General features: G+C 39.5%; 1 protein-coding gene across 2 annotated transcripts; it reads right to left on the bottom strand.

The window, feature by feature from the left end:
• Positions 1-298: 298 nt before the first annotated feature.
• Positions 299-24,658, bottom strand: IFRD1 (interferon related developmental regulator 1). 2 transcript variants are annotated; one of them, XM_055314581.1, is made up of 12 exons: positions 24,420-24,658; positions 19,795-19,899; positions 19,569-19,653; positions 18,771-18,895; positions 16,845-17,002; positions 13,287-13,337; positions 12,998-13,176; positions 12,803-12,911; positions 9,475-9,609; positions 5,045-5,173; positions 4,418-4,513; positions 299-2,399 (listed from the first exon to the last, which is right to left on the bottom strand). In XM_055314581.1, the coding sequence occupies exons 1-12, from the start codon at positions 24,508-24,510 to the stop codon at positions 2,259-2,261; spliced, it is 1,404 nt and encodes a 467-aa protein (XP_055170556.1). In that variant the 5' UTR covers positions 24,511-24,658; the 3' UTR covers positions 299-2,258. The 2 variants fall into 2 exon arrangements, with proteins under 2 accessions (XP_055170556.1, XP_055170557.1); XM_055314582.1 differs by having other exon boundaries at positions 299-2,348.
• Between the last annotated feature and the right edge of the window lie 22 nt (positions 24,659-24,680).

Below are 24,680 nucleotides of genomic sequence, written 5' to 3'. Positions count from 1 at the left end.
AGGAAGGTAATTTCATGAAGATTGGAAAACTGTTCTAGAAATCTCCCAGAAAGAAAAATTAATGAATGAAAAGTAAGGCCAGAGGCTCAATCCAGCAGCTCTAGTAGGTCATGGGGTTCACACACAAAACGTGTGTGCATTCAGTTGGGTTTTTTTGCCGAAGGCAGTGAGGAGGACAGTGCAGGGTTAAGAACTTACAAATACTTTCCGGGTTGCCGGGGGCCACCAAAGTACAGTATCACACAATTTTAGAACACTAAAAGAGCCCCTAACAAAAAAACCAAATCAGGAATAAAAATTACACATCACAATGCTTTAATTAGAATAGAGCAATGCCTTCGAAATTCTTAATTTGATGATCTAGCTAAAATTTAAATACCAAGCCATGCTACCTTTCAGACATGTAGTACTCTTAGAAGTAACTGACCTCCCATGTACCCATCGCCGGAGTTATTGAAGGAAGTGTTCCACTTTAGCAAATAATCTAGGAACAGAGACAGAGGGTCCAGGAAACGCGGACTCCCAACACGAGAGGAAAACAAATCACAGGATGAAGTCTCAGGAAACAGCTGTATACATGAATGAGACCAATTAGTTTAGACTGAAACAACTAAGCATACGGTTGAGCTCTGACCAGTTGAAAATAATTTTAAGTTTTACATATTTGGGGCTGTTTTGGAAGCAGTGGTGATGTGTATGCAAAACCAAGACCAAATGTTGAGAATGGAAATGGAAGCACAGTAAACTAGTTCAGGAAGGAACATAGAAATTTGGTCACTATAATGCAATGATGCCAATTTAATGCAAAAATCCTGGAGAATGAGAAAAAAGTAAAAAGGCAGAAATCTTCATGTATCAAATGGGAAGCTGTCAGACATCTAAACACAGCAAATTAATAAACAGCATAAGACTATTACTTAGAAGTCTGAAGCCAAAGCACTAGCAGAAACCTCAAGTCTGAAATGTCCCCCGAGAAATGGAAAAGGACAGAGCAAGGAGTGTTTTCCCTTACAATCCTCGCAGCACCACTGAGCTATGTACATAGATCACTTTAATAACTCATTATTTAAAAGTATATACATACAAGCAACTGTAGATTTACGGGGCAAAAACACTCCTTGCAATCTCTTTTCCAAGGTTCTAAGCTACTTGGGAGTACAAGGAGGTGAAAGCACGCAGACTCAAGTTCTGGATTCCAAGGTGGTCTTCCCGGCACCGGAGCTGAGGGATGGGACGCAGACTTCCAGAGGCAAGAGCGACTCCACAGGCCACCGCGTGTGCAGAGAGGGGTCACATCAGATCTCCCAGGTGGTGTTGAGGAGGAGAAAGAGGAAGAACGCTAGTTTGGGAAGCACCTTCACTGACGTGGGTTCTTCTCTACAGTGTACATGCTTCACCCGCCCTCTTATTACTGTTTTCTACACTAATACCAAAGAAATCAGTAACTACAATCCCAGTGATATACTACACTACTATTCTACAGTACTACTCCCAGTGACATGGCTACATTTTTTCATTTATTCTTATGCATCCAAATATACAAAGCAAGTTTTGTCTCACTCCCTATCTAGATTGGTCACTGTGAACGCTACTTGAAACTCGTAACTGTTTCTATTAGAAAAGAAGCACTTCTTACGTGAAAAATCTTTATTTCAAAATACAAGAATATAGCAGATGAAATGTGTTAGTACCCTCAGAGGTCAAGGTTAGCAGCCTTTCTGGCATATGCTAATTCTTCATGAACTCCCAAGAGCTGGACTGAATGACCTTTAAGTGCAGCTGTAAGGTCTCGTGGTGTAATTCTGTTGATCCCAGTGACAAAATTAAATTAGGTTCCATTTAAAAATTAAAATATAGCAGCTTTTCCAGAAGAACTAGCTCCCAAAACTATATTCATAACTTGCCTAACATCTTAAGTTAAATGCCTCGTATATTTACACCATTATAATCAATATTTTTGGACAACCACAATCAAGAAATCTAACCTTGGGTAGTAGTTTTCCTCATTGTGAAATGCTGTATTTTTGTTTTCTCATAAATAGAAAAGGTCCAAACATTACACTTTATTTATGTTTAATGATTTACAGAGAATATTTAATAATCAGAACTCACTATTTGCAATATTGTACATTAAATTATAATATAACCCCTGCTACAAAAGCTATCTATGTTGACCCAAGATAAAAACTGTGTCTAGTTTAAATACATTAGAAATTAAAAAAAAATATATTAGAAAGTGGTCTTTAGGTGCTGAAAATCTAGAAGAATTCTCCAACATCTGCTCTCTTATCTCGACATTTGCTTCGAGCTTTTGTTCGAGCTTTGAAGGCTGCAGAGTTATACAGGTGCTGAAATGGAGGAAAGGAAAACACATGTGGATCACTAAAGCTTAAGGTATCCTGATAAAGAAAAGGATAAACAAAAATCACAGGAAAGAAATGAGCTAACTCAACTTTATCAATATTTTAAATGTTTATAAAACACATACGCAAAAAGAACAAGGGGGAAAACACATAATAGATGATAGCTATTCTGTATTAAGAAAAAATATTAATCAAATATGTAAAATACCAAGAAAATTCCAACAAAAAGTTAAAAAAAATGCATCAACATTTCATCTGATCAAAGCAAAAACAAATCATGAACCAAAGTGAACAAAATATCCAATTAATTAAAAGAATATGGAAAAAAGCAGTAAGCTTCCATCTCGATGCCAATTAAACTAACAAATTTTTTAAATCCTAAAACTCAATGCTGTCAAGAATGTGTGTAATTGCTATGTGCCTTTGTTCATTACTAGAAACAATTCAAAATGATAGAATAACTTTAGAAGGTAATTTGGCAGTACATATCAAATAGTAGTGATCCAGCCCTATATCCCCATGTGAAGAGAAAAAATTCAAAAGAGAAATAGTATGTAAAGATACTAATATTAAAATACCCAACAATTACATGGCCATAAAAATGATTAACTATAAAAAGTCTATAAATCTAATTAAGCACTTCAGGAGCACCCGGGTGGCACAGTCAGTGAAGCTCCTACTCTTGGTTTTGGCTCAGGTCATGATCTCAGGATTATGAGATCGAGCCTGGCATTGGGCTTCTTGCTCAGGGTGGAGTCCGCTTGGGATTCTCTGCCTCTGCCCTTCCCCCAACTCACACTCCTGAGTGCACTCTCTCAAACAAGCAAATTCTTTAAAAAAGTTTTATATATATATATAAAAATTATATATATACGTACATATATATACAAAAATGTTGCACTTCACACCCACTAATATGGCTGTAGTTTAAAACAAAAACAAAAAAGGCACAATACAAGTGTTGATAAGGACATAGAAATTGGAATACTCATATACTGCTGGTCGCAATGCAAAATCAGTCCCTATAGAAAACAGTTCCTTAAAAAGTTAAACACAGAACTACCATATGACCCCGCAACTCTGCTCCTAGGTATAGACCTAGAAGAACTGAGAAGAGCTGTTCTAACAAAAACTTGTACGCAAATGTTCATAGCAGCACTATTCACAATGGCCCAAAACTGGACACAAGCTAAATGTCCATCAATGGATGGATGACTGGATAATCATGTGGTGTCAGCCACACAATGGGGTTTCATTCAGCCACAAAAAGGACTGAAGTACTGGTGTGCGCTAGAACATGGATGACCCTTGGCAACCTTACGCGAAATGAAAAAAGCCAACAATAGGTCACACGATACAGGAGTCTATTCATAAGAAATATCCAAAATAGGTAAATGCAGAGACAGAAAGCACACTAGTGGCTGACAGCAGCTGGGGGGAAGTGGGAGAGAGAATGGGAAGTGAATGCTTAAAGGGTTTAGGTTTCCTTTCCCGGCGATGAAAATATTTTGAAACTAGACAGACAGTTGCAAAACATTGTTGAGTGTACTAAATGCTCTGAATTGTACACTTTAAAATAGTTCATGTTATATGAATTTCACCTCGGTAAAAACATAAAAATATAATTAAGAATTTTGAAATGTTAAGGGAAAATTTTGAGGAATGTCACAAATTCTCTGAGCACATGTTTCCTTAACTTGCAAAATGAATCTGGTACTTATTAAGTAGGTTTAGTTGTCAGATATAAAAGCACTATGGACTTATTCTTAAATATAAAAGGCTAACAGAACAAGAAAGGGAGAGAATTTCTACGTTAATGGGATTATGGATAAAATTATTCATTACCACCCCTCCATACTCTAGATGCAGTAAAGTTTCTACAATTTTCATACAGCTGTTCTGTGTCTGATACAGCATGAAGCACTGTAAGCCCAGACTCCACTAAATACCTATCACCCACCCCCCCCCCCACCCCCGACCTGGGACAATCAAAGCTTTGGGCTCTGCTTTTCTTCGATGCATTTAGTTTTGAGGAGAACAAAAACAAAACCTACCCTTTCAAAACGAGAGATCTTCATTGTTTTAAGTGTTGCAGCATCAAGCATCACGGGGGGTCCAAGCTCAAATACATTACGAAGGAATTCATTGGACTTCGGTAAAACAGAAAGGAAATAAGGCACATTATTAAATACCAGCTCTTTTTTTATTACACAGAGTGAAATCTGATTAACAGAAGTTATGTGGAGCTTATAAATAAGCACTCAGGTCACTTATTTTCTGTTTCTAAGACTAAATTGTTTCCAATGCCTCGAATCCGACAAAGTTATGAGGAAAGCAACAGTGCTCTACTAAATTTATAGATGATCCACCCGATTTATACAATACAAAAAGAACAGTTTCATATTTACTCAATTCTACTTTTAAAAAAATGTCTCTCATGAATAAATGAAATCTAAATAAATAAATAGATAGATAGATAGTAGTTCTGTATCCTGCTGAAAGTATTCTGCACAACCAACTTCAAAAGCCCATTAAGAGAACATTTAAAGCTGCTCTCTCATTTTTTTTGTATATTTTTTTATTGGAGTTCGATTTGCCAACATATAGCGTAACACCCCGTGCTTATCCCGTCAAGCGCTCCCTAATTTAAAAGCAAACACACAGAGAAGTCACTCACTCACCTGCAAATGATACTGCATCCCTGATCCAAGAACTTCCTTAAAGGTGTCATAGGTGTGTTTTTTGACCCAGCAATCAATATACATTCGTTCAGGACCAAATTTAACAGTTTCTGTTGGAAAATCCCGTTCCTAGCCAACAAAAGAACCAAAATTTTAAGAGAAATTAAGATGGCTTGAAGAGATACATAAATATAATTTCTAAATAGACACATTTACATGCTGAGGTAAGAAAAGATGATTTAAACCTGATACCTACCTCCATCCCTGAGATGTGAATAGACTAGAAAGTACTATCCTAATATAAGGGTGTAAAACTTGCCAAGTTGTCATAGACTTGGCACAACTGAGTTCAGATAAATAATACTGGCAAAACCACATTGTTGTGAATGTCTTTAAATTTCAAGAGCACTTGATAAACTTGAAGAAAAAAAAATCAGATATCTGTACTGATCTGCCAATGGGGGGTGAGATGGGGAGGGAGGAGGAGGAGGTTGCAAGGCAAGTCAGAAGACAAGATGCCCCCACATGCCAGCGATGGTACTGAGGGGAAGCAGGGATCAAGAGAAGACAAATGGGGTTAAGACACCAACCAAAAAATAAAGGACCACCAACTAGACGACTCCAAGGGTCTAAGAGCAGGCTTACTAAGAAAATGAGAGGGGGCATCCCTGGGTGGCTCAGTCGGTTAAGCGTCTGCCTCAGCTCAGGTCATGATCCTGGAGTCCTGGGATCAAGCCCCGCATCCGGCTGGGAAGTCTGCTTCTCCCTCTCCCTCTCACATCCTGCTTGTGCTCATTCGTGCTTTCACTCTCTAACAATAAGGAGGGAAGGTGGGAGGAAAGGAGAGGGAACAACTGAGTTTAAGACTTTAGAGATGGAACAATTTTGCCAGAAGATAATTTCTGAGAGGGAATCAAGTGAACAGAAATAGAGAAAATGTAAAGATCATTGTACCAAATACAGAATAGGGTTTTTCAAAACACAGAGGAGTCACCCAGAATAGGGGCAGAACCTGGGATGAAAAGACCTGGCCGCTCCATTGTTTGATGAATGAGGACTATGGAAGAGAAAGCAGGTAGCGAACAGTGGATCACCACAGGGACGGGAGAAAGGAGATGGAACCTGAGCACGCCAACTGCTTTCCCCACATCTACCTAGCTCCTTTCTTTGTCAGCAGACACGGCATGTAATATGGGAGAAAAGAACGTGAACTCTAGACTTAACAACTTGCCGGCTTGTCAATTTGGTAAGTAATTTAACTGCTTTGGGTCTATTCCCATGCTTGTCAGGTGGGGCTTTCCCTGCCTGTACCACAGTTGTTAGATGTGTGAGATAAACCTGTGAGCCTCATACAGTGCCTGGTCTGTCACAACAGTTCAAAGAAACCCACAAGGGTTCTACTATTTCAGCCGTCCGTATTTCAGAAAATACTAACACACCAGGAAAGAACTCCCTCCTAACTCATCCGCACCCTTACCTACTCCTCTCCTAAATCTCTCCAGTTCAAGGCAAATCATACTGTTTACATCACACTCTCAATCTTTTGTTTAAATTTTCAAATGCTCCCTCTCCATGGGTTCCTTCTCCCATAAACTGATCCAGCATCTTCAACAAGACACAATAACAAACCCTCCCCCCAATCCACTGATCAACTCTCTTCCTGTTTCAATTACAATCCATTTTTCAAAAGACCATCTCCAGGGCAGCCGGGGTGGCTCAGCGGTTTAGCGCCACCTTCAGCCTGGGGTGTGATCCTAGAGACCCGGGATTGAATCCCACGTCGGGCTCCCTTCATGGAGCCTGCTTCTCCCTCTGCCTGCCTGCCTCTCTCTCTCTCTCCTCTCTCTCAATAATAAATAAATAAAATCTTTAAAAAAAAAAAAAAGACCATCTCCCATTTCTTCACTTCCATTCACTCTTCAATTCCCTTCAATCATGCTTTTCTGCCATCACTCTGCTGAAGCTGCACTTATAAAGGTCATTACCAATGACCTACCTGACAAAGCCCACTGACACTTTGATTCTTTGTCCCTTGCCCGATCAGCAGCACTTGACCCAGCTGAAAGACAGCACGGTAGGTTCAAATTCCAGCTATGCTACTTATTGATCTTTATGCCTTTAGTCTGTTTTTCCTTAAAAAGATAATTCTGTTGCTTAAGTGTTATAATGGAAATGAAATAAGAAAACTGAATGTCAAGGGACCTAACATATTGCTTGCTGATTTAAGAAATACATGAGCTTAAAGAAAGATTTCTGGAGGCAAAGAAATGATAAAAGCACTAATAACTACACCTAAAAGGGAAAATTCTCCTCTAAGCAAAGAAACAAGAACACTCAGCAAGGCTGTGAGGACAGACCTTTCACTGGCAGGTGCACTGAGGCAGAGCACAGGGAAGCCAGTCAAATGGAAGGGGAGAAGCAGAAATCCTGAGATGGAGAGGAGAGGGCGCATAAGGCCTGGGAGGGAGAGCACCACAGGTCAGAATCACGAGGCCAAGAAAACGCTTTCACTGAGTGGTGCTGGGCAAGAGCGACAGGCACACAGAGACCTGTTAGAGCTGGTGGACACGGAGATCTGGCTTGTGTCTTTCTAAGAAGAATCAGTGCCGTGTGCTGTGGGTGGCTTAGGCTGAGGGGTTTGTCACAGGATCAGCTCACATCCTGTTTTGACTCTTAAAAAAAATCTATTATCCAGAGAGGATGCATCCAGACAGAAAATGTGACGTCAGGTCTAATCCAGAAAACCCACAACACACCATTATCTTCTCTTTAGAGGCAACATCCCAAGAGAGGCGTAGTTTGTAATTATTCAAAAAAACAGCTTAATTTGGGGATACAGCCACACTAAAATTTTAAAACCAAAGGGATCAACTGTTAATATAGATGTCTGCTCAAGTTTGGGGATTTTGTTTTGTTTTTTACATTATAAAAACCAGAGTAAATATACAATATTACTGTAATGAAATGAGAGTTAGCATTAACCAAAATGTTTAGATCCCAGAAGATCTTTAAACTATTTTATACCCCAGGCTTTAGAAGAAAGTAGTTCTTAAGCAGGCTATGTATGAGAATCACTGCAACATTTCAAAACTGCACCTGAATGAAGCCTTAGCATCTTTATTTTAAATTCCCATTCTAAATTTTCATATACATGTCAAGTTAATGACTCTTTGGTGACATTCTTAAATGAACTGCTCTATCAGATATAGCAAGAACCCCAGATATTTATTCTTTATATCCAAGAAATATTTCTTACCTGGCCAACAAAACAAACAAAAAATTCGATATTCTCCACAGTAAAACTGCCCTTATCCTACAGTTCCTTTTAACCATGCATTCTGTTTAAATCCCTGAAGGTTTCTAAATCAAGTTCTTTGCCAGGCAGATAGAAACAGGTTAGAACACTGTACAAGGTTCTCAAGCAGCAGATGATTTTAAACCCTTATTTAAACACTGGGTTTGGGATCCCTGGGTGGCTCAGTGATTAAGCATCTGCTTTTGGCTCAGGTAGTGATCCTGAGGTCCTGGGATTGAGTCCCACATCGGGCTTCCTGCAAGAAGCCTGCTTCTTCCTCTGCCTATGTCTCTACCTCTCTCTCTGTGTCTCTCATGAATAAATAAAATCTAAAAAAATATATATATAAAAAAAATAACGCTTTGTTATTTCAGTTTTTAGCACCTAGGCTTCCTAGGGAGAATACAAAGGTCTTTCCTTAAAAGTACTGAGGGGTAGGCAATAATTTACTATCCATAAAAAGCACTGTACTTAGTATGTACGTGCTAAGTACCACAGCTTAAATGATGGCAAGTACAACCACCTGAAATACACTTTTGTAAACTATGAATCTTATTTTTTAGCATAAAAAAAAAAGTACCTTTATGTGTCAGAATTAAATTTTCCTTAGTTTTTTTTTTTTTTTTTTTTAAGTTTCCTTAGTTTAAAAAAAAAAAAAGTTGTTGGGACACCTGCGTGGCTCAGCACTGAGCGTCTGCCTTTGGCTTGGGGCATGATCCTGGGATCCAGGATCGAGTCCCATATCGGGCTCCCTGCATGGAGCCTGCTTCTCCCTCTGCCTGTGTCTCTGCCTCTCTCTGAGTCTCTCGTGAATAAATAAATAAAATCTTTAAAAAAAAAAAAAAGCTGTCTTTATGTCTGTGTTAAAAACCTACTCCAGGTTTAAAATGAGAAAATTATTTTGATGAAAGGTAAAATTAAAAAAAAAGAAAATGACCCAATTGTCCAGGTTAGCCTAAAACAATCTCATTTCAAAATGAGTAGCAGGCGCCTAGCTGGCTCAGTTGGTGGAGCATACTGACTCTTGATCTCAAGGTCATGATGAGTACAAGCCTCACAGTGGGCATGGAGTCTACTTAAAAAAAAAAAAAAAAAAAAAAGGAGTAGCCATTAGAGAGAGCATTAAGAGACCTACCTCCACTGCCCTCAGGATGTCTCTGAACACTGACCGCTGCTTTCTCTTGTCCACTTTGGCACGGTGCTTGTTTCCATCTGTAGCCAAAGCCCTAAGCATCTGAGTCAAAGATTCCATGTCTTCATAAAAAAAGTCCTGGTCAGGAAAAACAATTTTGTTTAGTTCGTTATTTGGGTTCTTTTCCACCCCCAACCTTTCCTAGCTAACAAAGAATACCTAGCAGGGGTAAAAGCATCACATTATCTCTGAGCTCTTTAGAGATCTTGGCACACAGGCACACGTTAACGCATTTATAATATCATGCAAAAATTTTAATCCAGAAATGCTGACTACAAGATGATATACTCCCACTAAACAATTAACATTCCCCTCCCAAGTATATCCAGATACATTCAACAAATGCTTATTGTGCTCCTACCATATCCAAGACATTTCTGAGATTTCAAAGTTCAGTGAAGATACCACAAATACCATAACAACTTCTATTCTTTGGCACTCTTCAGTCCCCAAAGCACACATCCCCAGAATTCCAAATATTCTTACTCTAAAAGTACGAGCTATCAGTAATGCTAAAGCACCCTCATTTCTAAAAAATCTTTAAATCAAGTGCACAACTCAAGTAATTAAATTACTCAAGCTAAGAGAAAATATTTTAATCCCCTTTGAAGAGAAGCCACGAAATATATTACTATTTGCTACTGCCTTGGTTTGACTCCCCTCCAACAAAAAATTATCCAGCCCAATAATATATCAACATGCACAGTTGAAAAATCCCACTGTAAATGACCCCTGCAATCAGTAAAACTCAATCTAGTTTTACAGTCTGAATCACTGAGTTCAATAGCACTAACTTGGAAAAATAAATGTTAAGTACTGTAGGGAAATTTCTCCATAACCTTTTTGGGCCTTAAAAAGAAAATGTAAAACATAAAAAATAGTCCATAAAATAGCATCCAAAAGCCAATTTATTGGAGTTTAGGATAACTCTACAGTAAAACTATTCACCCAGGGACAAATGAAAACCAGGCTCTCGGAGACACACACCTTAACTCTTAGCAATAATAAAAAGAAAACAGCGTAATCATGAACACACAAGGGGGTGTGTGGGTCGGCCTCCTTCCTGCAGCACCTCCCCTGTCGCAGGTTAGGTGGGGGATAAAAAAGGAATTGGGGAAGGTCTGTCTATATTATATTTTGGTATATTTTCCTGAGTCAGTATGTTATGTGGCTGCCCGGTAAATAGGCTGTTAACTCTGCCCGGTAAATAGTCTATCTTATTACAGATTATCCTAGAGAGCTCCTAAAAGGCCACTACTAAAAGATGACTGCCAAAGAGGGGGACATAATCCTCACTTTAATGTGTTACAATAATAGCTACCGCTTACACTGTATCTATCCTACGTTCTCAACAACCCCATGAGGTAGTTACTATTTTATTCTCCATTTTAAATATACTGATACTGAGGCATAGAGAAGTTGCTCAACATCATCCAACTAGTAAGGGTGGAAAAAGAGATTTGAACTCGGGAGAGTGACGCAGAGTACACTCTTACCAGTTTGGTTACAGAACAAACATGCATAATGAACTAGAGAGCTCTCACAAACAACTCCTAATTCCTCATGTCCATTTAAAACTATGTTAGCAAAAGGCTCTGAATATTTCAATGCTATGAATTTGCTACCAAAACCCTAATTTAAATGAGCCTATATATACATGAACACTTGGTTTAATTAATTTTTTGAACACCCTATAACTACTCCCACCACCACCACCACACACTGGCTCCTTTGAAAAAGCTTAACGAAAATAGCAAACAAAACACTAGGTTCTGTTTTGTAATCCATTCATTTTTGTCCTTAGACAAGGACTTACCCAAACATGTTTAATTTGATCAGAGTTCTCCTAGCTATCTTATATGATTTATTAAACCCAGAGAATATACAATATGTAGGCAATAATAAATGTGTGTTTATGAAATTTTTTAAAAATTCAACATGTATCATTTAAACTGCATTATCACTTTTAAGATACACTTCAAAGGAAAAAGAGAAGAAATTACCATTTCTAGCCAGTAGAAAAACAGAAGATTAAAAAATTGGGACATCTGGCTTCTATGCCTTGAGGTTAAGGAGCCATTAACTAGCTCAATAAAATTAGATTGATTGCTAAACTTTAGTCCAATTTCTCAAATAAGCAGACTCATTTGCTACTGAAAGCATTAATAACTTCTTTCCATTCCTACCTGCTATCCTTCAAAGAAAAGGGGATAGGCTGGGGGAAGCCTAAAAAAGACGTTTCTCAGATATTTCTAAACATAGGACTTGAATGGAATTATTAACTGTTAAATGACATCTTTAACTCCAGAGAAGGTTTCGTTCCAGAAATATAGTCTCTGTTCCTACACTAAAAAGTAGCTAATAAGTAACCCAAGGTTCAAAACAGGGGACGTGAAATGGGGTGACCAAATGTCCCCTGTTAGCCTAAGATGAAAGGTTTCCTGGAACACAGAACTCAGTGCTAACCCTGGAACAGAGCCAGGCAAACTGGTAAAGCTGATCACCCATTACAAACTCAAATACCTTTGAGAGCCAAATGGATGTAACAAACATCCATGGACAGATAGTGGGGGGGACTGCAAAGCACACATCCTAGTCCAAAGGGCCATGTTTGCTCCTAGCTTTGGCTCAGAGAAGTTAAACAACAGTGACTAAACTCGTCGGATCTCAGACTCATGTCAGTTTAGTATCTCATCCATTTGTTTGACATTTATTATAAAGCATCCATGCCTCAATCACCTGAATGTGCCCTGTGTCTGAGAAATCCCAGCAGATCCATACAGACTGCAGTAAACAACTCTCTCCACGAGTAACAGTGTCCCTAAACTTGAGTTCTCTAGATAGCAAGAGTTAAGTGTAATTAACTAACTATAATCAAACGTTGCTCTACCAACCCCTACCGGTACATGCTCTTAAAATTATTGTATCAGGGACGCCAGCGTGGCTCAACAGTTTAGCGGCTGCCTTCGGCCCAGGGCATGATTCTGGGGTCCTAGGATCAAGTCCCACAAGGCACTCCCTGTATGGATGGAGTCTGCTTCTCCCTCTGCCTATGTCTCTGACCCCCCCCCCCCCGTGTGTCTCTCCTGAATAAATAAATAAAATCTTTAAAAAAAAAATTATTATATCACCACTGCCAAGAGGCAGGGCAATCACTTGATTCTCAAGGTGGCCATACTCCAAGGTTATCATCAAATTCTTAATTATGAAGATAAAGATAGAATAATGGTCCCTGCGACACAATCTTTTCCTCTATGCATCAGATACTTACACTCTCCATCCCTCTGGCCAATTCAAACATAAGTGCCAAAGATTCACCAGCAGCTATTCTCATGTTGACATCATCAGAAGAGAGGAGGCTTGGAAGTTTATGGAAATGCCTAAAAAAACAGTCATTACTGTGTGAACACAACGAATTATGCCAATAAATTTTGTTTTTATAAAATATGAAACTAAGAGTACATACATCTCGAGCTTTTTCTTCACTTCATTGATTGGGCATATGGTCAATAATAATGTCCACGCAAGAAGCGAGCTGATATGAAGCCCTGTATTAGGGGTGTTGCAAATAACATTAGTGTCTTTCTCTTTTAGATAGGACTTGGTGAAGACATTTTCCAAACATTCCAATGTTGAATACAGCTCCTAATGTAAAAGAACATGAAATAAAAAAATAAAAATAAAGAACATGAAATAAGGTAACCACCTTAAATTTGAAATGTGCAAATATGTAGAGTCAAGGGTTTTCTACTTACAGTAATGTCTTCTGTGGCAATAAAACAGCAAACACCAAAGCAAGTTGCACACTAAAAAAAAAAAAAGTAAATATAGACATTAATATTTGTAATTTTCTTATTTCTGCATCTTCTTGCTTTTAGAATTCAATGTGCAAGTTTTCTCAACTACATGACTACACTGGTCCCAAATATAGAATGAAAAGAGAAAGGGGTGCCTGGATGGCTCAGTCAATTAAGCATCTGCCTTCAGCTCAGGTCATGGTCCCAGGGTCCTGGGATGAAGTCCCGTGTTGGACTTCCTGCTCGGAAGAGTCTGCTTCTGCCTCTCCCTCTGCACACCACGCCCACTCATGCTCTCTCTCGCTCTCAAATAAATAAATAAAATCTTTTTAAAAAATGAATAAAAAGAGAGAAAGAACATAGGATCAAGAGTTAGGGGAAATGGGGCAGCCCGGGTGGCTGAGCGGTTTAGTGCCACCTTCAGCTCAGGGCGTGATCCTGGAGACCTGGGATCGAGTCCCACATCAGGCTCCCTGCATGAAGCCTGCTTCTCCCTCTGCCTGTGTCTCTGCCCCTCTCTCTCTGTGTCTCTCATGAATAAATAAAATCTTAAAAAAAAAAAAAAAGTTAGGGGAAATGGGTTTCACCCAAACTCTGCTACCAAACTGAGAGTATGACCTTAGGAAAGTTATTCAGTTTCTCCTAGGTCTTCCTTCATTAACCCAACAGACCCTTTTCAAACTTCCAACTCCAATTTAAAGACAGAGATGAAGTTTGCACACTGGAGATAGAGAAGCCTACTCTATTAAAAACCTTAAAAACACAGTGTTTGTTATAGATTTTTAAGCACTGAAAACCATTTACATTCATCTGTTTTTACATAGACCCTATTATGAAAACTTCTAAAAAAAATAATTTTCCAAGAAATAAGCACACCAGGAGAAGAAATCTCCTAAAATTTAAATAATTGTCCTTGGGGCACCTGGGTGGCTCAGTTAAGCATCTGCCTGCGGCTCAGGTCATGATCCCAGGGTTCTGGGGTCAAAGCCCCACCTTGTGCTCTCTGCTCAGCGGGGAGTCTGTTTCTTTCTCCCACTCTGCTTTCCCTCTGGCTTGTAGTCTCTGGTTCTCTGTGTTAAATAAAATCTTAATGATAAACAAATAAAGGTCCTCAAACTTGCCACCTAAACAGGGATCTCATTAATTCAGATTTCACTTTTTTCCGAATATGCTGAAAAATGGTCAGGAATCTTATAATTGCCTTTTGTTAGGGGAAAGAGGGGGCTCAACAAGTGATTACACTAGAGGACTACCATACCATACAAGGTATGAGTTACCAAATAAAATGGAGCTCAGAATACAAAATTTTTAAAAAAAAGCAAAATTTATATACAATCTGCCTGCAACATAAAAAAGCATTAATTAATTAATGCATTAATTTTCAGAACACCGCTCTCAACAAATAAATCATACGAAAACAATTTAAAATTTGTGAGTTTTTATTCTCCATTCCGTCTTAACTTTAAATTTTCTCGTGCTGTTCTGAGTGCCACTAAGGCATTAAGTCTTTAAAGTCACCATTCACATGCCCAAGTGCCTGGTATCATGAGGACATTTGTGACACTAATCTGCTTGGGATCACAATTTTATTTTCTTATTACATCCTGGTAAAAACTAAACATAGCGGGGATCCCTGGGTGGCTCGGCGGTTTGGCGCCTGCCTTTGGCCCAGGGCGCGATCCTGGAGTCCCGGGATCGAGTTCCGCGTCGGGCTCCCTGCATGGAGCCTGCTTCTCCCTCTACCAGTGTCTCTGCCCCTCTCTCTCTCTCTATCATGATTAAATAAATAAATAAATCTTAAAAAAAAAACTAAACATAGCTAAAATTAAAAAGTAGTCTAGGTATTATTCTCAGTAAAGGCAACTTTCAAAACTTTCAATCTGTAAACCCTTGTTCTATGCAAGCAGCAGAGGCAAAACCACATCTCTTCTTTTGATGCCTCTAAGAGAAAAAAAAGGTGGCTTAACAATTAGAACTGCCTATATTTCTTCTGCTAATGAGGACTGTCAAGTATTTTTTTTTAATTCACAGCAAGCATCAAATGTATTTTAAAAAAGAAAAAAAGACAACAAACGTACATGCAACAAAAATTAACGGCTCACTACAAATATCTACCCAAAGTGTTTTCTGTCAAGCATTTTAAAATACCTCTACCGTCCCGCATAATTCAAAAGTTGCATGAAAATCCAAAAAGAGGGGATAAAAATGTAAAGAGCAAAAGTTTAATTAGCTATTTGGGGATTACTAACTGCTGGAGGGCAGAGATTCCTATGAAGTTACCAAAATTCTATTTCTTTGCCTATGGTGAAACAGGTTAACTATCCCCAGCCTCTATACGGTCGGTAAACCAAGCAACGGGCCACTAAGTGATGTGTTCTGGCCTGAGCATCTATCTGCCTTCTTCCTTTCCCCACCGAGCCATTAGCCATCCTAGCTGCCATACAGAGGACCTAAAGGTAGGGCCGAGAATGGCCGCCCACAGACTCTGCCCACTTACACAGTGAATATGAGCAAGAAAGAAACTTATTAAGCCCACTAAGGTTTCAGGGTTTATCAGACACAAAGATCAACACCATTTACTTTAAGTAATACTAAAGAGAAGGCTAATGTGAAAAGTCAGTATTAAAAAAGTTTTAAACCTGAACTGGTTTCTTCTTAGGAAAACAGCTTAAGATTCAAATCTACTAAGATTAAATTCTTAAGATAAAGATTCTTAAGATCCATTAAGATCCAAATCCACATTCTAAACCCAGAAGGATGTTTGTAACAATCACAAAAGCACACCAAAAACAAACCCCACAATCTAAAGTTATGGGTGATAAATATCAAATTAGAGAATGAAAGGTTTTTCAAATCCCATGACATGACTAGATGAGTATCTCACAAGTTACAGATTCCTACATCTAATACCCAAATCCACCCATGGAAATAAAGCATTCAGCTTTTTCATAAGGACTTGTAGGCCACAGCAGCCAATTTTTTTTTTAAATACCTATTACATTTCTTAGAATAAAAAATAACCACCCAATAAACACTGTCTAGATCATTTAAGTTCCTATCAAAATTATTCTTCAATCATCCTAAATAACTCAAGATAGTATTTCCTATCAGAGTATGCCCTTTGATTGCAAAGACGTAGAAATCTGCTCTATCTGGGATGATCTGTGGCATCTCAAAAAATTTAAGGAAACAACTGTCATATTAAGTCTGCTCACTCTGGGATCCCTGGGTGGCTCAGCGGTTTAGCCCCTGCCTTCGGCTCAGGGCGTGATCCTGGAGTCCTGGGATCGAGTCCCACATCAGGCTCCCTGCATGGAGCCTGCTTCTCCCTCTTGCCTGTGTCTTTGCCTCTCTCTCTCTCTCTGTATCTCTCATGAATAAATAAATAAAATCTTTAAAAAAAAAATCTATTTTAAAAAATGTAACTTTCCTAGATCATCCATTAGAGTATCTGGGTGTCATTCATTAGAGTATCTGGGTTTCTAGGTTTAGAAATTAAAAAAATAATATACTTACAGTTTGCCTAGCCTGGATACTAGCTGTTCCATCACAAATTATTTTCTTTAGGATTGGTCCAAGAGTTTTTAAAACCTCTTCACTTTCAATTCCAGGGCCCAACTGAATACAAAGAACAGATGCTAATGCTGCAGCTGCACGCTGCTCATCACTCTTACCTATAAGAAAGCAAAGGTGCAACCATGAAAAATTATTTTGAGAAGACTTACTAAAAGAGCAATTTCCCTAATTTGTACAATTCCAAACTATCATCTACCATTTATAAAATCCCATAATATGTTCTAAACTTTGACATGAGCTGCAAATATAGTGAGCTCAAACTCTGGAAACAGACCTGACTCAAATCCTAGATCCACCACTTATTAGCCAAATGACTTACAATTCTTATTCTCAAAACATATTTCTTCAGCAGTGAAATGAAGATTAACACTGCTCTTTAGGGAGTAGTGTAACAAATCAGCAAAATAACGTGTTCCAAGCTGCCTTGACCTTCCAAATCTTTCATGTACTCACAGAACAGTGCTCAGGTAGTCGCTGAATTAACTGCTCAAGCATTTCAGATGTATGCAGCCTATGAAGTAAACTAAGCCTTCAGGGCTTCCCCTCCTCCAATTTTTTTTTTTTAAATAAACAAACAAGGAATTAAAAATAAATGATTCTTGGAGCACCTGGGTGGCTCTGACAGTTAAGCATCCAACCCTTATTTTGGCTCAGTCATGACCTCAGGGTTATGAGATCCAGCCCTGGGTTCCTCTCTCCCCTCTCACTTGCATGTGTATGCTTTCTCTCACAAATAAATAATTAGAAGCTTTTAAAAATAACAATAAAGTTAAAATAAAGGATTAAGACCATACAGAAATTGCAGACACCAAATGAATACCTGACAAATTAAAAATTTATAAAATAAACAGATCGGAATATAGTTTTTAAAGGTCATCTAATCCAGCTACCATTATAGGAAATAGTTCCAATGTAAACAACTCTATCAAAGCCTTTGTACTATCTCAAAAAAGTTGGCTCTGCTATCAACTATACCACAAGAAGTTATATAACCTTAGACCAATCTCCCGTTTCCTAGGCCTTTATTCTGTACAATGAGAGAGATGGAATAGATGTAAGGTTTCCAAATACCCATTCATGACAAAGCTTTCAGCTGAAGTAAAATAAGAAAAACAAGGACATAACCTAGTAAGCTCATTCAATTTAAAAGAGCACGTGTGCTTCCCACATTTCTGGTGCTAGAAATATTTTGTTAATAAAGACCTAATGACAGAAGGTCATTATTCTCACAATATTCTTACTTGGCAAAATAATTATGCTGGCATGGCATCTCTAGGTCTTTTTAATTTTGGTGGTTCCTAAAGCTGAATGAAGTCCAGTAATACCAGACTTAACCTTTCAGGTCTCTCTTCATTCTTAAAAGTTCTATGATCACAACAATATGAATTCTAGAATTTCTATCACAGAATTCTAGAATTCAAATAGTCTAAGGGATATCCTGAAAAATGATGTCATTCACAGGTATAATTGATGTTTTCAGTAACCGCAAGGGAAAATAAGCTATGTGATTATAATACTTTTTAAATTTCAGGAGAATGAAGTAGAATGGCTTTTTTAATAATAAGTTTTGTGAAAATCTGACACAGGTTTTCAAGACTTTCTTATATATGAGAATGGTGATCATCTCTTCCAATACAAAAAAGGATGGCAATCCACCACAATTCAAGTTTCAAGCTGTTTATTACATAAACAAAAACAACACTTCTCACAAGTCTCATTTTTAATTTGAATTAGCATGGCATATTCCTTGACAACTCTAAAGTTGAAAGAGTGAGCCAGTCTTCCATTTCCCTTAATAAGCATTACTGCAAAGCAGGTGGCAAATCCCTTTTTAGTTTGGTGCCTCTGACTCAAAAAGAAGGTTACCTTTCTTCAGGCAGCGCTCAATGCTGTCTGTCAAAGTCATTCTTCGTTCCAGAATCAATTCAGAAAGCATTTTCGAAGCGAGTGCATTTTTAATGCCTTCAAGAGCTGCCTGCCTGGTCTTCGCACTATTTAAAACAAAACAGAAGATCCATTTGGAGTGTACCATAAGACAATGACTTGTAAAAACTTCACTATTTCCCTCAATTTCTCTTCATAGATTTGTAGATTTTTTTCCCTCTATTGCTGTCATCAAAAGCTCTAACCATTTTTCTTTAATTTTTATCCATAATTCATCTTATTAAACAAAAGACATAAAAGACATGTTCTATATGACATATTTAAGTAAGCTCACTTTTTTTGATGCTTCAAAAGTCTAGAGTTCATATGTGAATCTTCGGGGCTTTTTAATTATTATAAGTCAGCTCTAGAACTACTATGAAATATGAAAATTTACTTTGCTCTTTTTTCTGTATGCTACAAAATGAACAGAAAAGAGGCTTAAAGCAAAGTTTACCTGTTCTAGCTGAAGAAGAACTTTGAATCCAACAAATCTATTTCAGTTGTAATCATATATAGTTTAATGCATTTATGCTAGAATAATGACTAACTTGAGTTGATCTAATTTCTAGTGGCATGTTCCTATCCACATTAAAAGTCCAAAGAAATAAGAAACATTAAAACATCCAAAGCAAATAAATCAAGCTTAGAAAAACATTGTTAAATCAGAAAACTGCACATGATATACATATTGGCTGATCAGAATCACACAGAATGAACAGAATTTCCAGTATCTCCTACCTCTTATCCAGGGTCAAGTCAATGAATCCCTTCAATTTATACTCTAAGTCTTCTTGAGTTCCTTCCTCATCAAGGACTTCTGGTCCTAAGGAATAATATAAACTAACCATTATAATTTAAGTAGAAAACAAGCAGGGAACAGTGATAGTGTGCCTTAACTCTAAAAATTCTTCTACCCAAAACATCCTTTTATCTAAAGTTGTCAATTTAAATTTAAAACTCATACCATCTTCAGCAAAACTGGAAGGATCGCTGTAACCACTGCAATGGCTCATTGTCTCAATCGATGCATCCTCATCACTAAAAGGTTGAACGTTTCGATGTTGGCCACCTATTAGGTAAAAGAAAGTGGAAGTAAATAACTGTATTGCCATATGCTCAAATATTTAACTTGAGAATTTTTAAATTTACTTAGCAGAAACCCAGTACTAAAAACCCAACCTTATTTAAGAAAAGAGATGATTATGCTACAAAAAAACATAAATATTCTTAAATAAGTCAATTCACCTGTTTTTCAGACCATCAACTGTTTACAATATACATCAACTTCAGAAATGTATCAAAAACTGGTATTATGGTTGAAAAAAGTATCTCCAAAACATGACTTCAAATCATGAAAACTACAAAAATAGATCCAGAAAGAGTGTGAAATTAGAGAATAAGAAAAGTTTTTTTTTTTTTGAAAAGTTTATTTTTCAAGGAGAATGAGCTTAGCAAACACAAACATGGCAAATGGGTTAATTTTTAAGTTACACACCATGTATGAAGAACTAAGACATTAAGAGACAGTAGTTTTAAAGATAACTTGAATTAAGAGAGGAAAAAAAGGAGGGGCAATGGGTGGCCCAGTTGATTAAGCATCTAACTCTTCATTTCAGCTCAGAACGTGCTCTGGGATCAAGCCCCATGTAGGGCTCTGGACTCAGCGCACAGTCTGCTGCTTGAGATTCTCTCTCTCTCTCTCTGCCCCTCCCCCTGCTCGCTTGCACGTGTGTAGGCTCACTCTCAAATAAATAAATATTTTTTAAAAAGGGGGGGAGGAGTAAAATAGAAATTTTGGTTTTTAATATAGTTGAAAAGCCTGTTAGATAATTCATCTTTAAAAGAAAGGTTAACAAATCCAACAGTTTAAAAACATCAGGGCTGTTACTAAAAAATAAAATATTAAAAAAAAAATATTTATCTCTATACCCAACTTGGAGCTTGAACTCACAACGCTAAGACCAAGAATCGTATGCTCCACTGACTGAACCACTCAAGTGCCCCAAAATAAAATTTTTTAAAACTAGAATCTTTCCTTAAATTAATTAAAAATAAATAAATAAATCCATAGTAGTGTTTTGTTTTCTGGGGATTTAATATTAACAGAAGTAATGCTCATTACATTGAGCATGGAGTTAAAGTAAGTTCCAAATTCTGCCCCCGAAGTGACTTTGGGTCACCTGATTCACCTCTGAGCCCAATTTTCCTTATCAGTCACGTCAAAGATTGCATCAAATATCACTAGGTGCCTATATTCAAAAAATTCATGGCACTTAATTACCTTTAAAAAAGTTTTTTTTTGTTTTTTTTTTTTTAATCCTCTAGGTTTAAGCTTGCTAAGTTTAGGGGGTTTTGGAGTTTTTTTAAAAATCAAGAGAGAGAATTTGGCTGATTTTTAAATCAACAGAAGGTGCCAAGCAGCCTTCAAATTTGTTTGGTATCCCAAAGCAGTAACTTTGCCAATCAAGGTAGGAAAGCATAAAGAAGCCAGGATACCATAATGTATTAATCAGAGTGCTTAGGGCAGGAATAAACAACCCAAGACCTATGATATCATACTCTATTTCTGGGTCTATCTTCATTGTCTTCATGATTTGAAGTCATGGGGATAGTTCAGAGTCATCTGTTTACTACTACTAATACCTAGTCACAAGTCAACTCATTTTTTTTTCATATTCAGTCTACCTCTAAACTGCCAAGAATATTCCTATACTGAGCTCCTACTCAGCTCCTTTCTCTCCGTTTCAGTTTCCAAGACTCCAGAGAAAGAGAAGTTAAAGAAACAGCCAAAAAATCAAGAAAACCCTGTATGAATGCCTGATACCTAGATCAAAGTCACCCACCTTGCCATCTCAAGTAATATTAATTAGGTGGCACTCTAGACACCTGAAGTCCTAATTTCTTAGGTTTACTTAACAAGGTTTGGTTCTTTCATAAAAGATGCTTTCTTTAAATTAAGTGCAATAGAAAGTATGCATACTTGTCAATTTTATCAGCTTTCTAGAACCTTTCACTAACTTAAAAGAGAATTAAATGGAAAATCAACTAAAGTGAAAGGAAAGTTGGCTATCTTTTGATTGTACACGTTAAAATCTCATTTGAATCCCAACTCTTCTAGATATCTAAAAATACCAACAAAGTAAGCAGCTAGAAAAGCACAAGTTTGTGACAACTTTCCATCTCTTCTCAGTTATTCATTTATTGAATAATACAGCCACTTGGAACCAAATTCAGATTTATTTTAAAAGATTTATTTATTTATTTATGATAGACACAGAGAGAGAGAGGGAGATGGGGGAGGGGGGGAGAGAGAGAGAGAGAGAGGCAGAGACACAGGCAGAGGGAGAAGCAGGCTTCATGCCGGGAGCCCGATGCGGGACTCGATCCCGGGGCCCCAGGATCGCGCCCTGGGCCAAAGGCAGGCGCCAAACCGCCGAACCACCCAGGGATACCCCCAAATTCAGATTTTAAAAAATAAATCGCACTGCATACTCCACTTACCAGAGGGAAGCACGGATAACAAGTTCTAGTTTAAATTTCGAAAGATATTCAAAGCCTGTACAGTTTTATAAACTAATTGAATTCTTTTCTATTTGCTTAGATATGCTAAATTAAGTGTTTAAATTCACCTTTTCTACTGAAAATATTAAAAAAAAAAAAAAAGCAACAGCAATAAGGCTGATGGGAGATAAGGAAAGAGCCTGGAAGTACATTTTGAAAGGCAACCCCCACTACCACCTGAGGTTATTGTTAGTACCAGGAAGGAAGGAAACTTGGGAGCTTCAGACAGAATAAAGGTTTGTTTGCACATCGAGGAAGCCACTAATAACACAGTTACAATTCTTAAGGTGACTTTGGCTTGTTGTTTCATCATTGTTTGTTCCACCACCAAGAGGTAAAACTTAAAAGGAAAATAAAACGAAGAAGGAAAAGCTGAAATACAGAAAAGAACAGAGGTATTCCCCATTCACACACAGCAATGGGATGCTGCAACAAGCAAATTTTGTGTTTTACCTCTTGATCACGAACGAATTTCATGAATACCGCGGGCATACAATCAAGGAGCGACATGAAGAAAAGGGAAAAACTTCAAGTATGGTAACCCATTCCTACTGCCAGTGTTTAGTGCAGGCACACAAGTGCTCGTGCTGCTATAAATCCTGAAGGAAAGCGTTTTATTTATTTATTTTTTTAAGATTTTATTTATTCATGAGAGAGAGAGAGAGAGAGGCAGAGACACAGGCAGAGGGAGAAGCAGGCTCCATGCAGGGAGCCCGACCTGGGACTCGATCCCGGGACTCCAGGATCACGCCCTGGGCTGGAGGCAGGCGCTAAACCATACACCCAGGGATCCCCCAAGGAAAGCGTTTTAAATGCCACTTTCCAGAGATCTTTAACAAAAAACTGGACCGTTTACTAATGAACGAAGGCCTATCACTCGGAGGGTCGGATTAGCGATTGTGTTGACAAACACCTCACGGCCAGTAGTAGTTCCGATGGGACCAAATCTGAGAATGTTCCAATGCTTAACTGCAAAAATCTCAACCAAAAAAAAAAAAAAAATTACTGAATGGGATGATTTCACCCTGTTGAACGCTCGATTTGAGTTCGGTCGTGCCTCCTGGGACTTTCCGCTTCCAAGTCCTTTCTCCTTAAGCCTAGAGTTAGCAGGAGAGAATCACTAGTTCATCGAAGCACCTACGCATCCAGGGAAAGCTTCACCTTCGCAGTGACCCCCCCCCCCACACACACACACACTCTACACTTGTGGCCACAATTGCAACCTGAGCTCCTCAACACCTCGCTCGTCCGGGCCTCAGGGCGCAGACCCTACGGGAGAACAGCACAAAGGAGGAGGAGGGGGAGGAGGTCGCGGGGGGGGGGGGTCGGGGGTCGGGGGCGCGGGATCTCTGCAGGTGCCGGTTAGCAGCAGCAGCAGCAGCAGCAGCAGCAGCAGCAGAGCCTGGGCTGGGACCGCGGCCCCGCCCCGCCCCGCCGCCAGGTGGACTCGCGGGCTCCCCAGGAGGCAGCGCACGGGGAAGCCACGGGATGCCACGGGGCGCCTCTGCGTCCCCCGCGTCCCCCGCGTCCCCCGCCGCACCGCGCGAGGCCGGGCCTCTGACGCAGGAGCCCCGCCGAACCCGCCGGGCGCTCGGCATCCCCGAGAACCCCAGGTTGGGGTCGGGGGGCCGCAGGCGCCCACTGACAGCCAAGCCGCAAATCCTAGCTCGGCCCCACCCTCCGTGGGGGGAGGGGGGAGCTCCGAAGAGCGAGCACCAGCTTGGGAAAACCGTGCCCCCGCCGCTCGGCGCTCCGTCACCCCGACCCCAACCCACTCTCAGGCCCCAGGACCTACTCGCGCCGCCCCCCGCCCCCAAGGCCGGTGCCTAAGACTTCGGTTCGCACGCCAGATCCAAATCGCGCGAGGTACCGCCCCCCAGGGCACTCTGGGAATTGTAGTTCGCCAGCCAGGCAGAGGCGGCCGGCCGACGCTCACGTCCAGACCGACGGAACTACAAATCCCACGGCGCCCGAAGCTAGCTGGCCCGGCCGGCCACCGGGATGCCGGCGGCGGGGACACCCCTTTACCTGCTGTCGCCGCCGTCGCTGCAGCTGCCCCTGAGCCGCTGCCACCACTGCCACCGCGGTGGGGAGCGTTCCGCTTCTTATTCTTCGGCATCGTGGGACGCCCGGTGCCGCCTAAACTCGGAGCGTAGCGAGGATCAGCCGATGGAGCTGCACTTTTTACTCGTGCGTCTGTGCGGCGGGCGGCTAAGAGGCGAGTCTTCGGCTAACAACAGAGGCGAGAAGCGGCGGGGGTACGAGTGGGCGGTGGCAGCAGCAGAAATC

This window comes from Nyctereutes procyonoides, unplaced genomic scaffold, assembly GCF_905146905.1.
Source record: "Nyctereutes procyonoides isolate TBG_1078 unplaced genomic scaffold, NYPRO_anot_genome, whole genome shotgun sequence".
NCBI classification, from domain to species: domain Eukaryota; kingdom Metazoa; phylum Chordata; class Mammalia; order Carnivora; family Canidae; genus Nyctereutes; species Nyctereutes procyonoides.
This window is presented reverse-complemented; position numbering and strand designations above follow the sequence as displayed.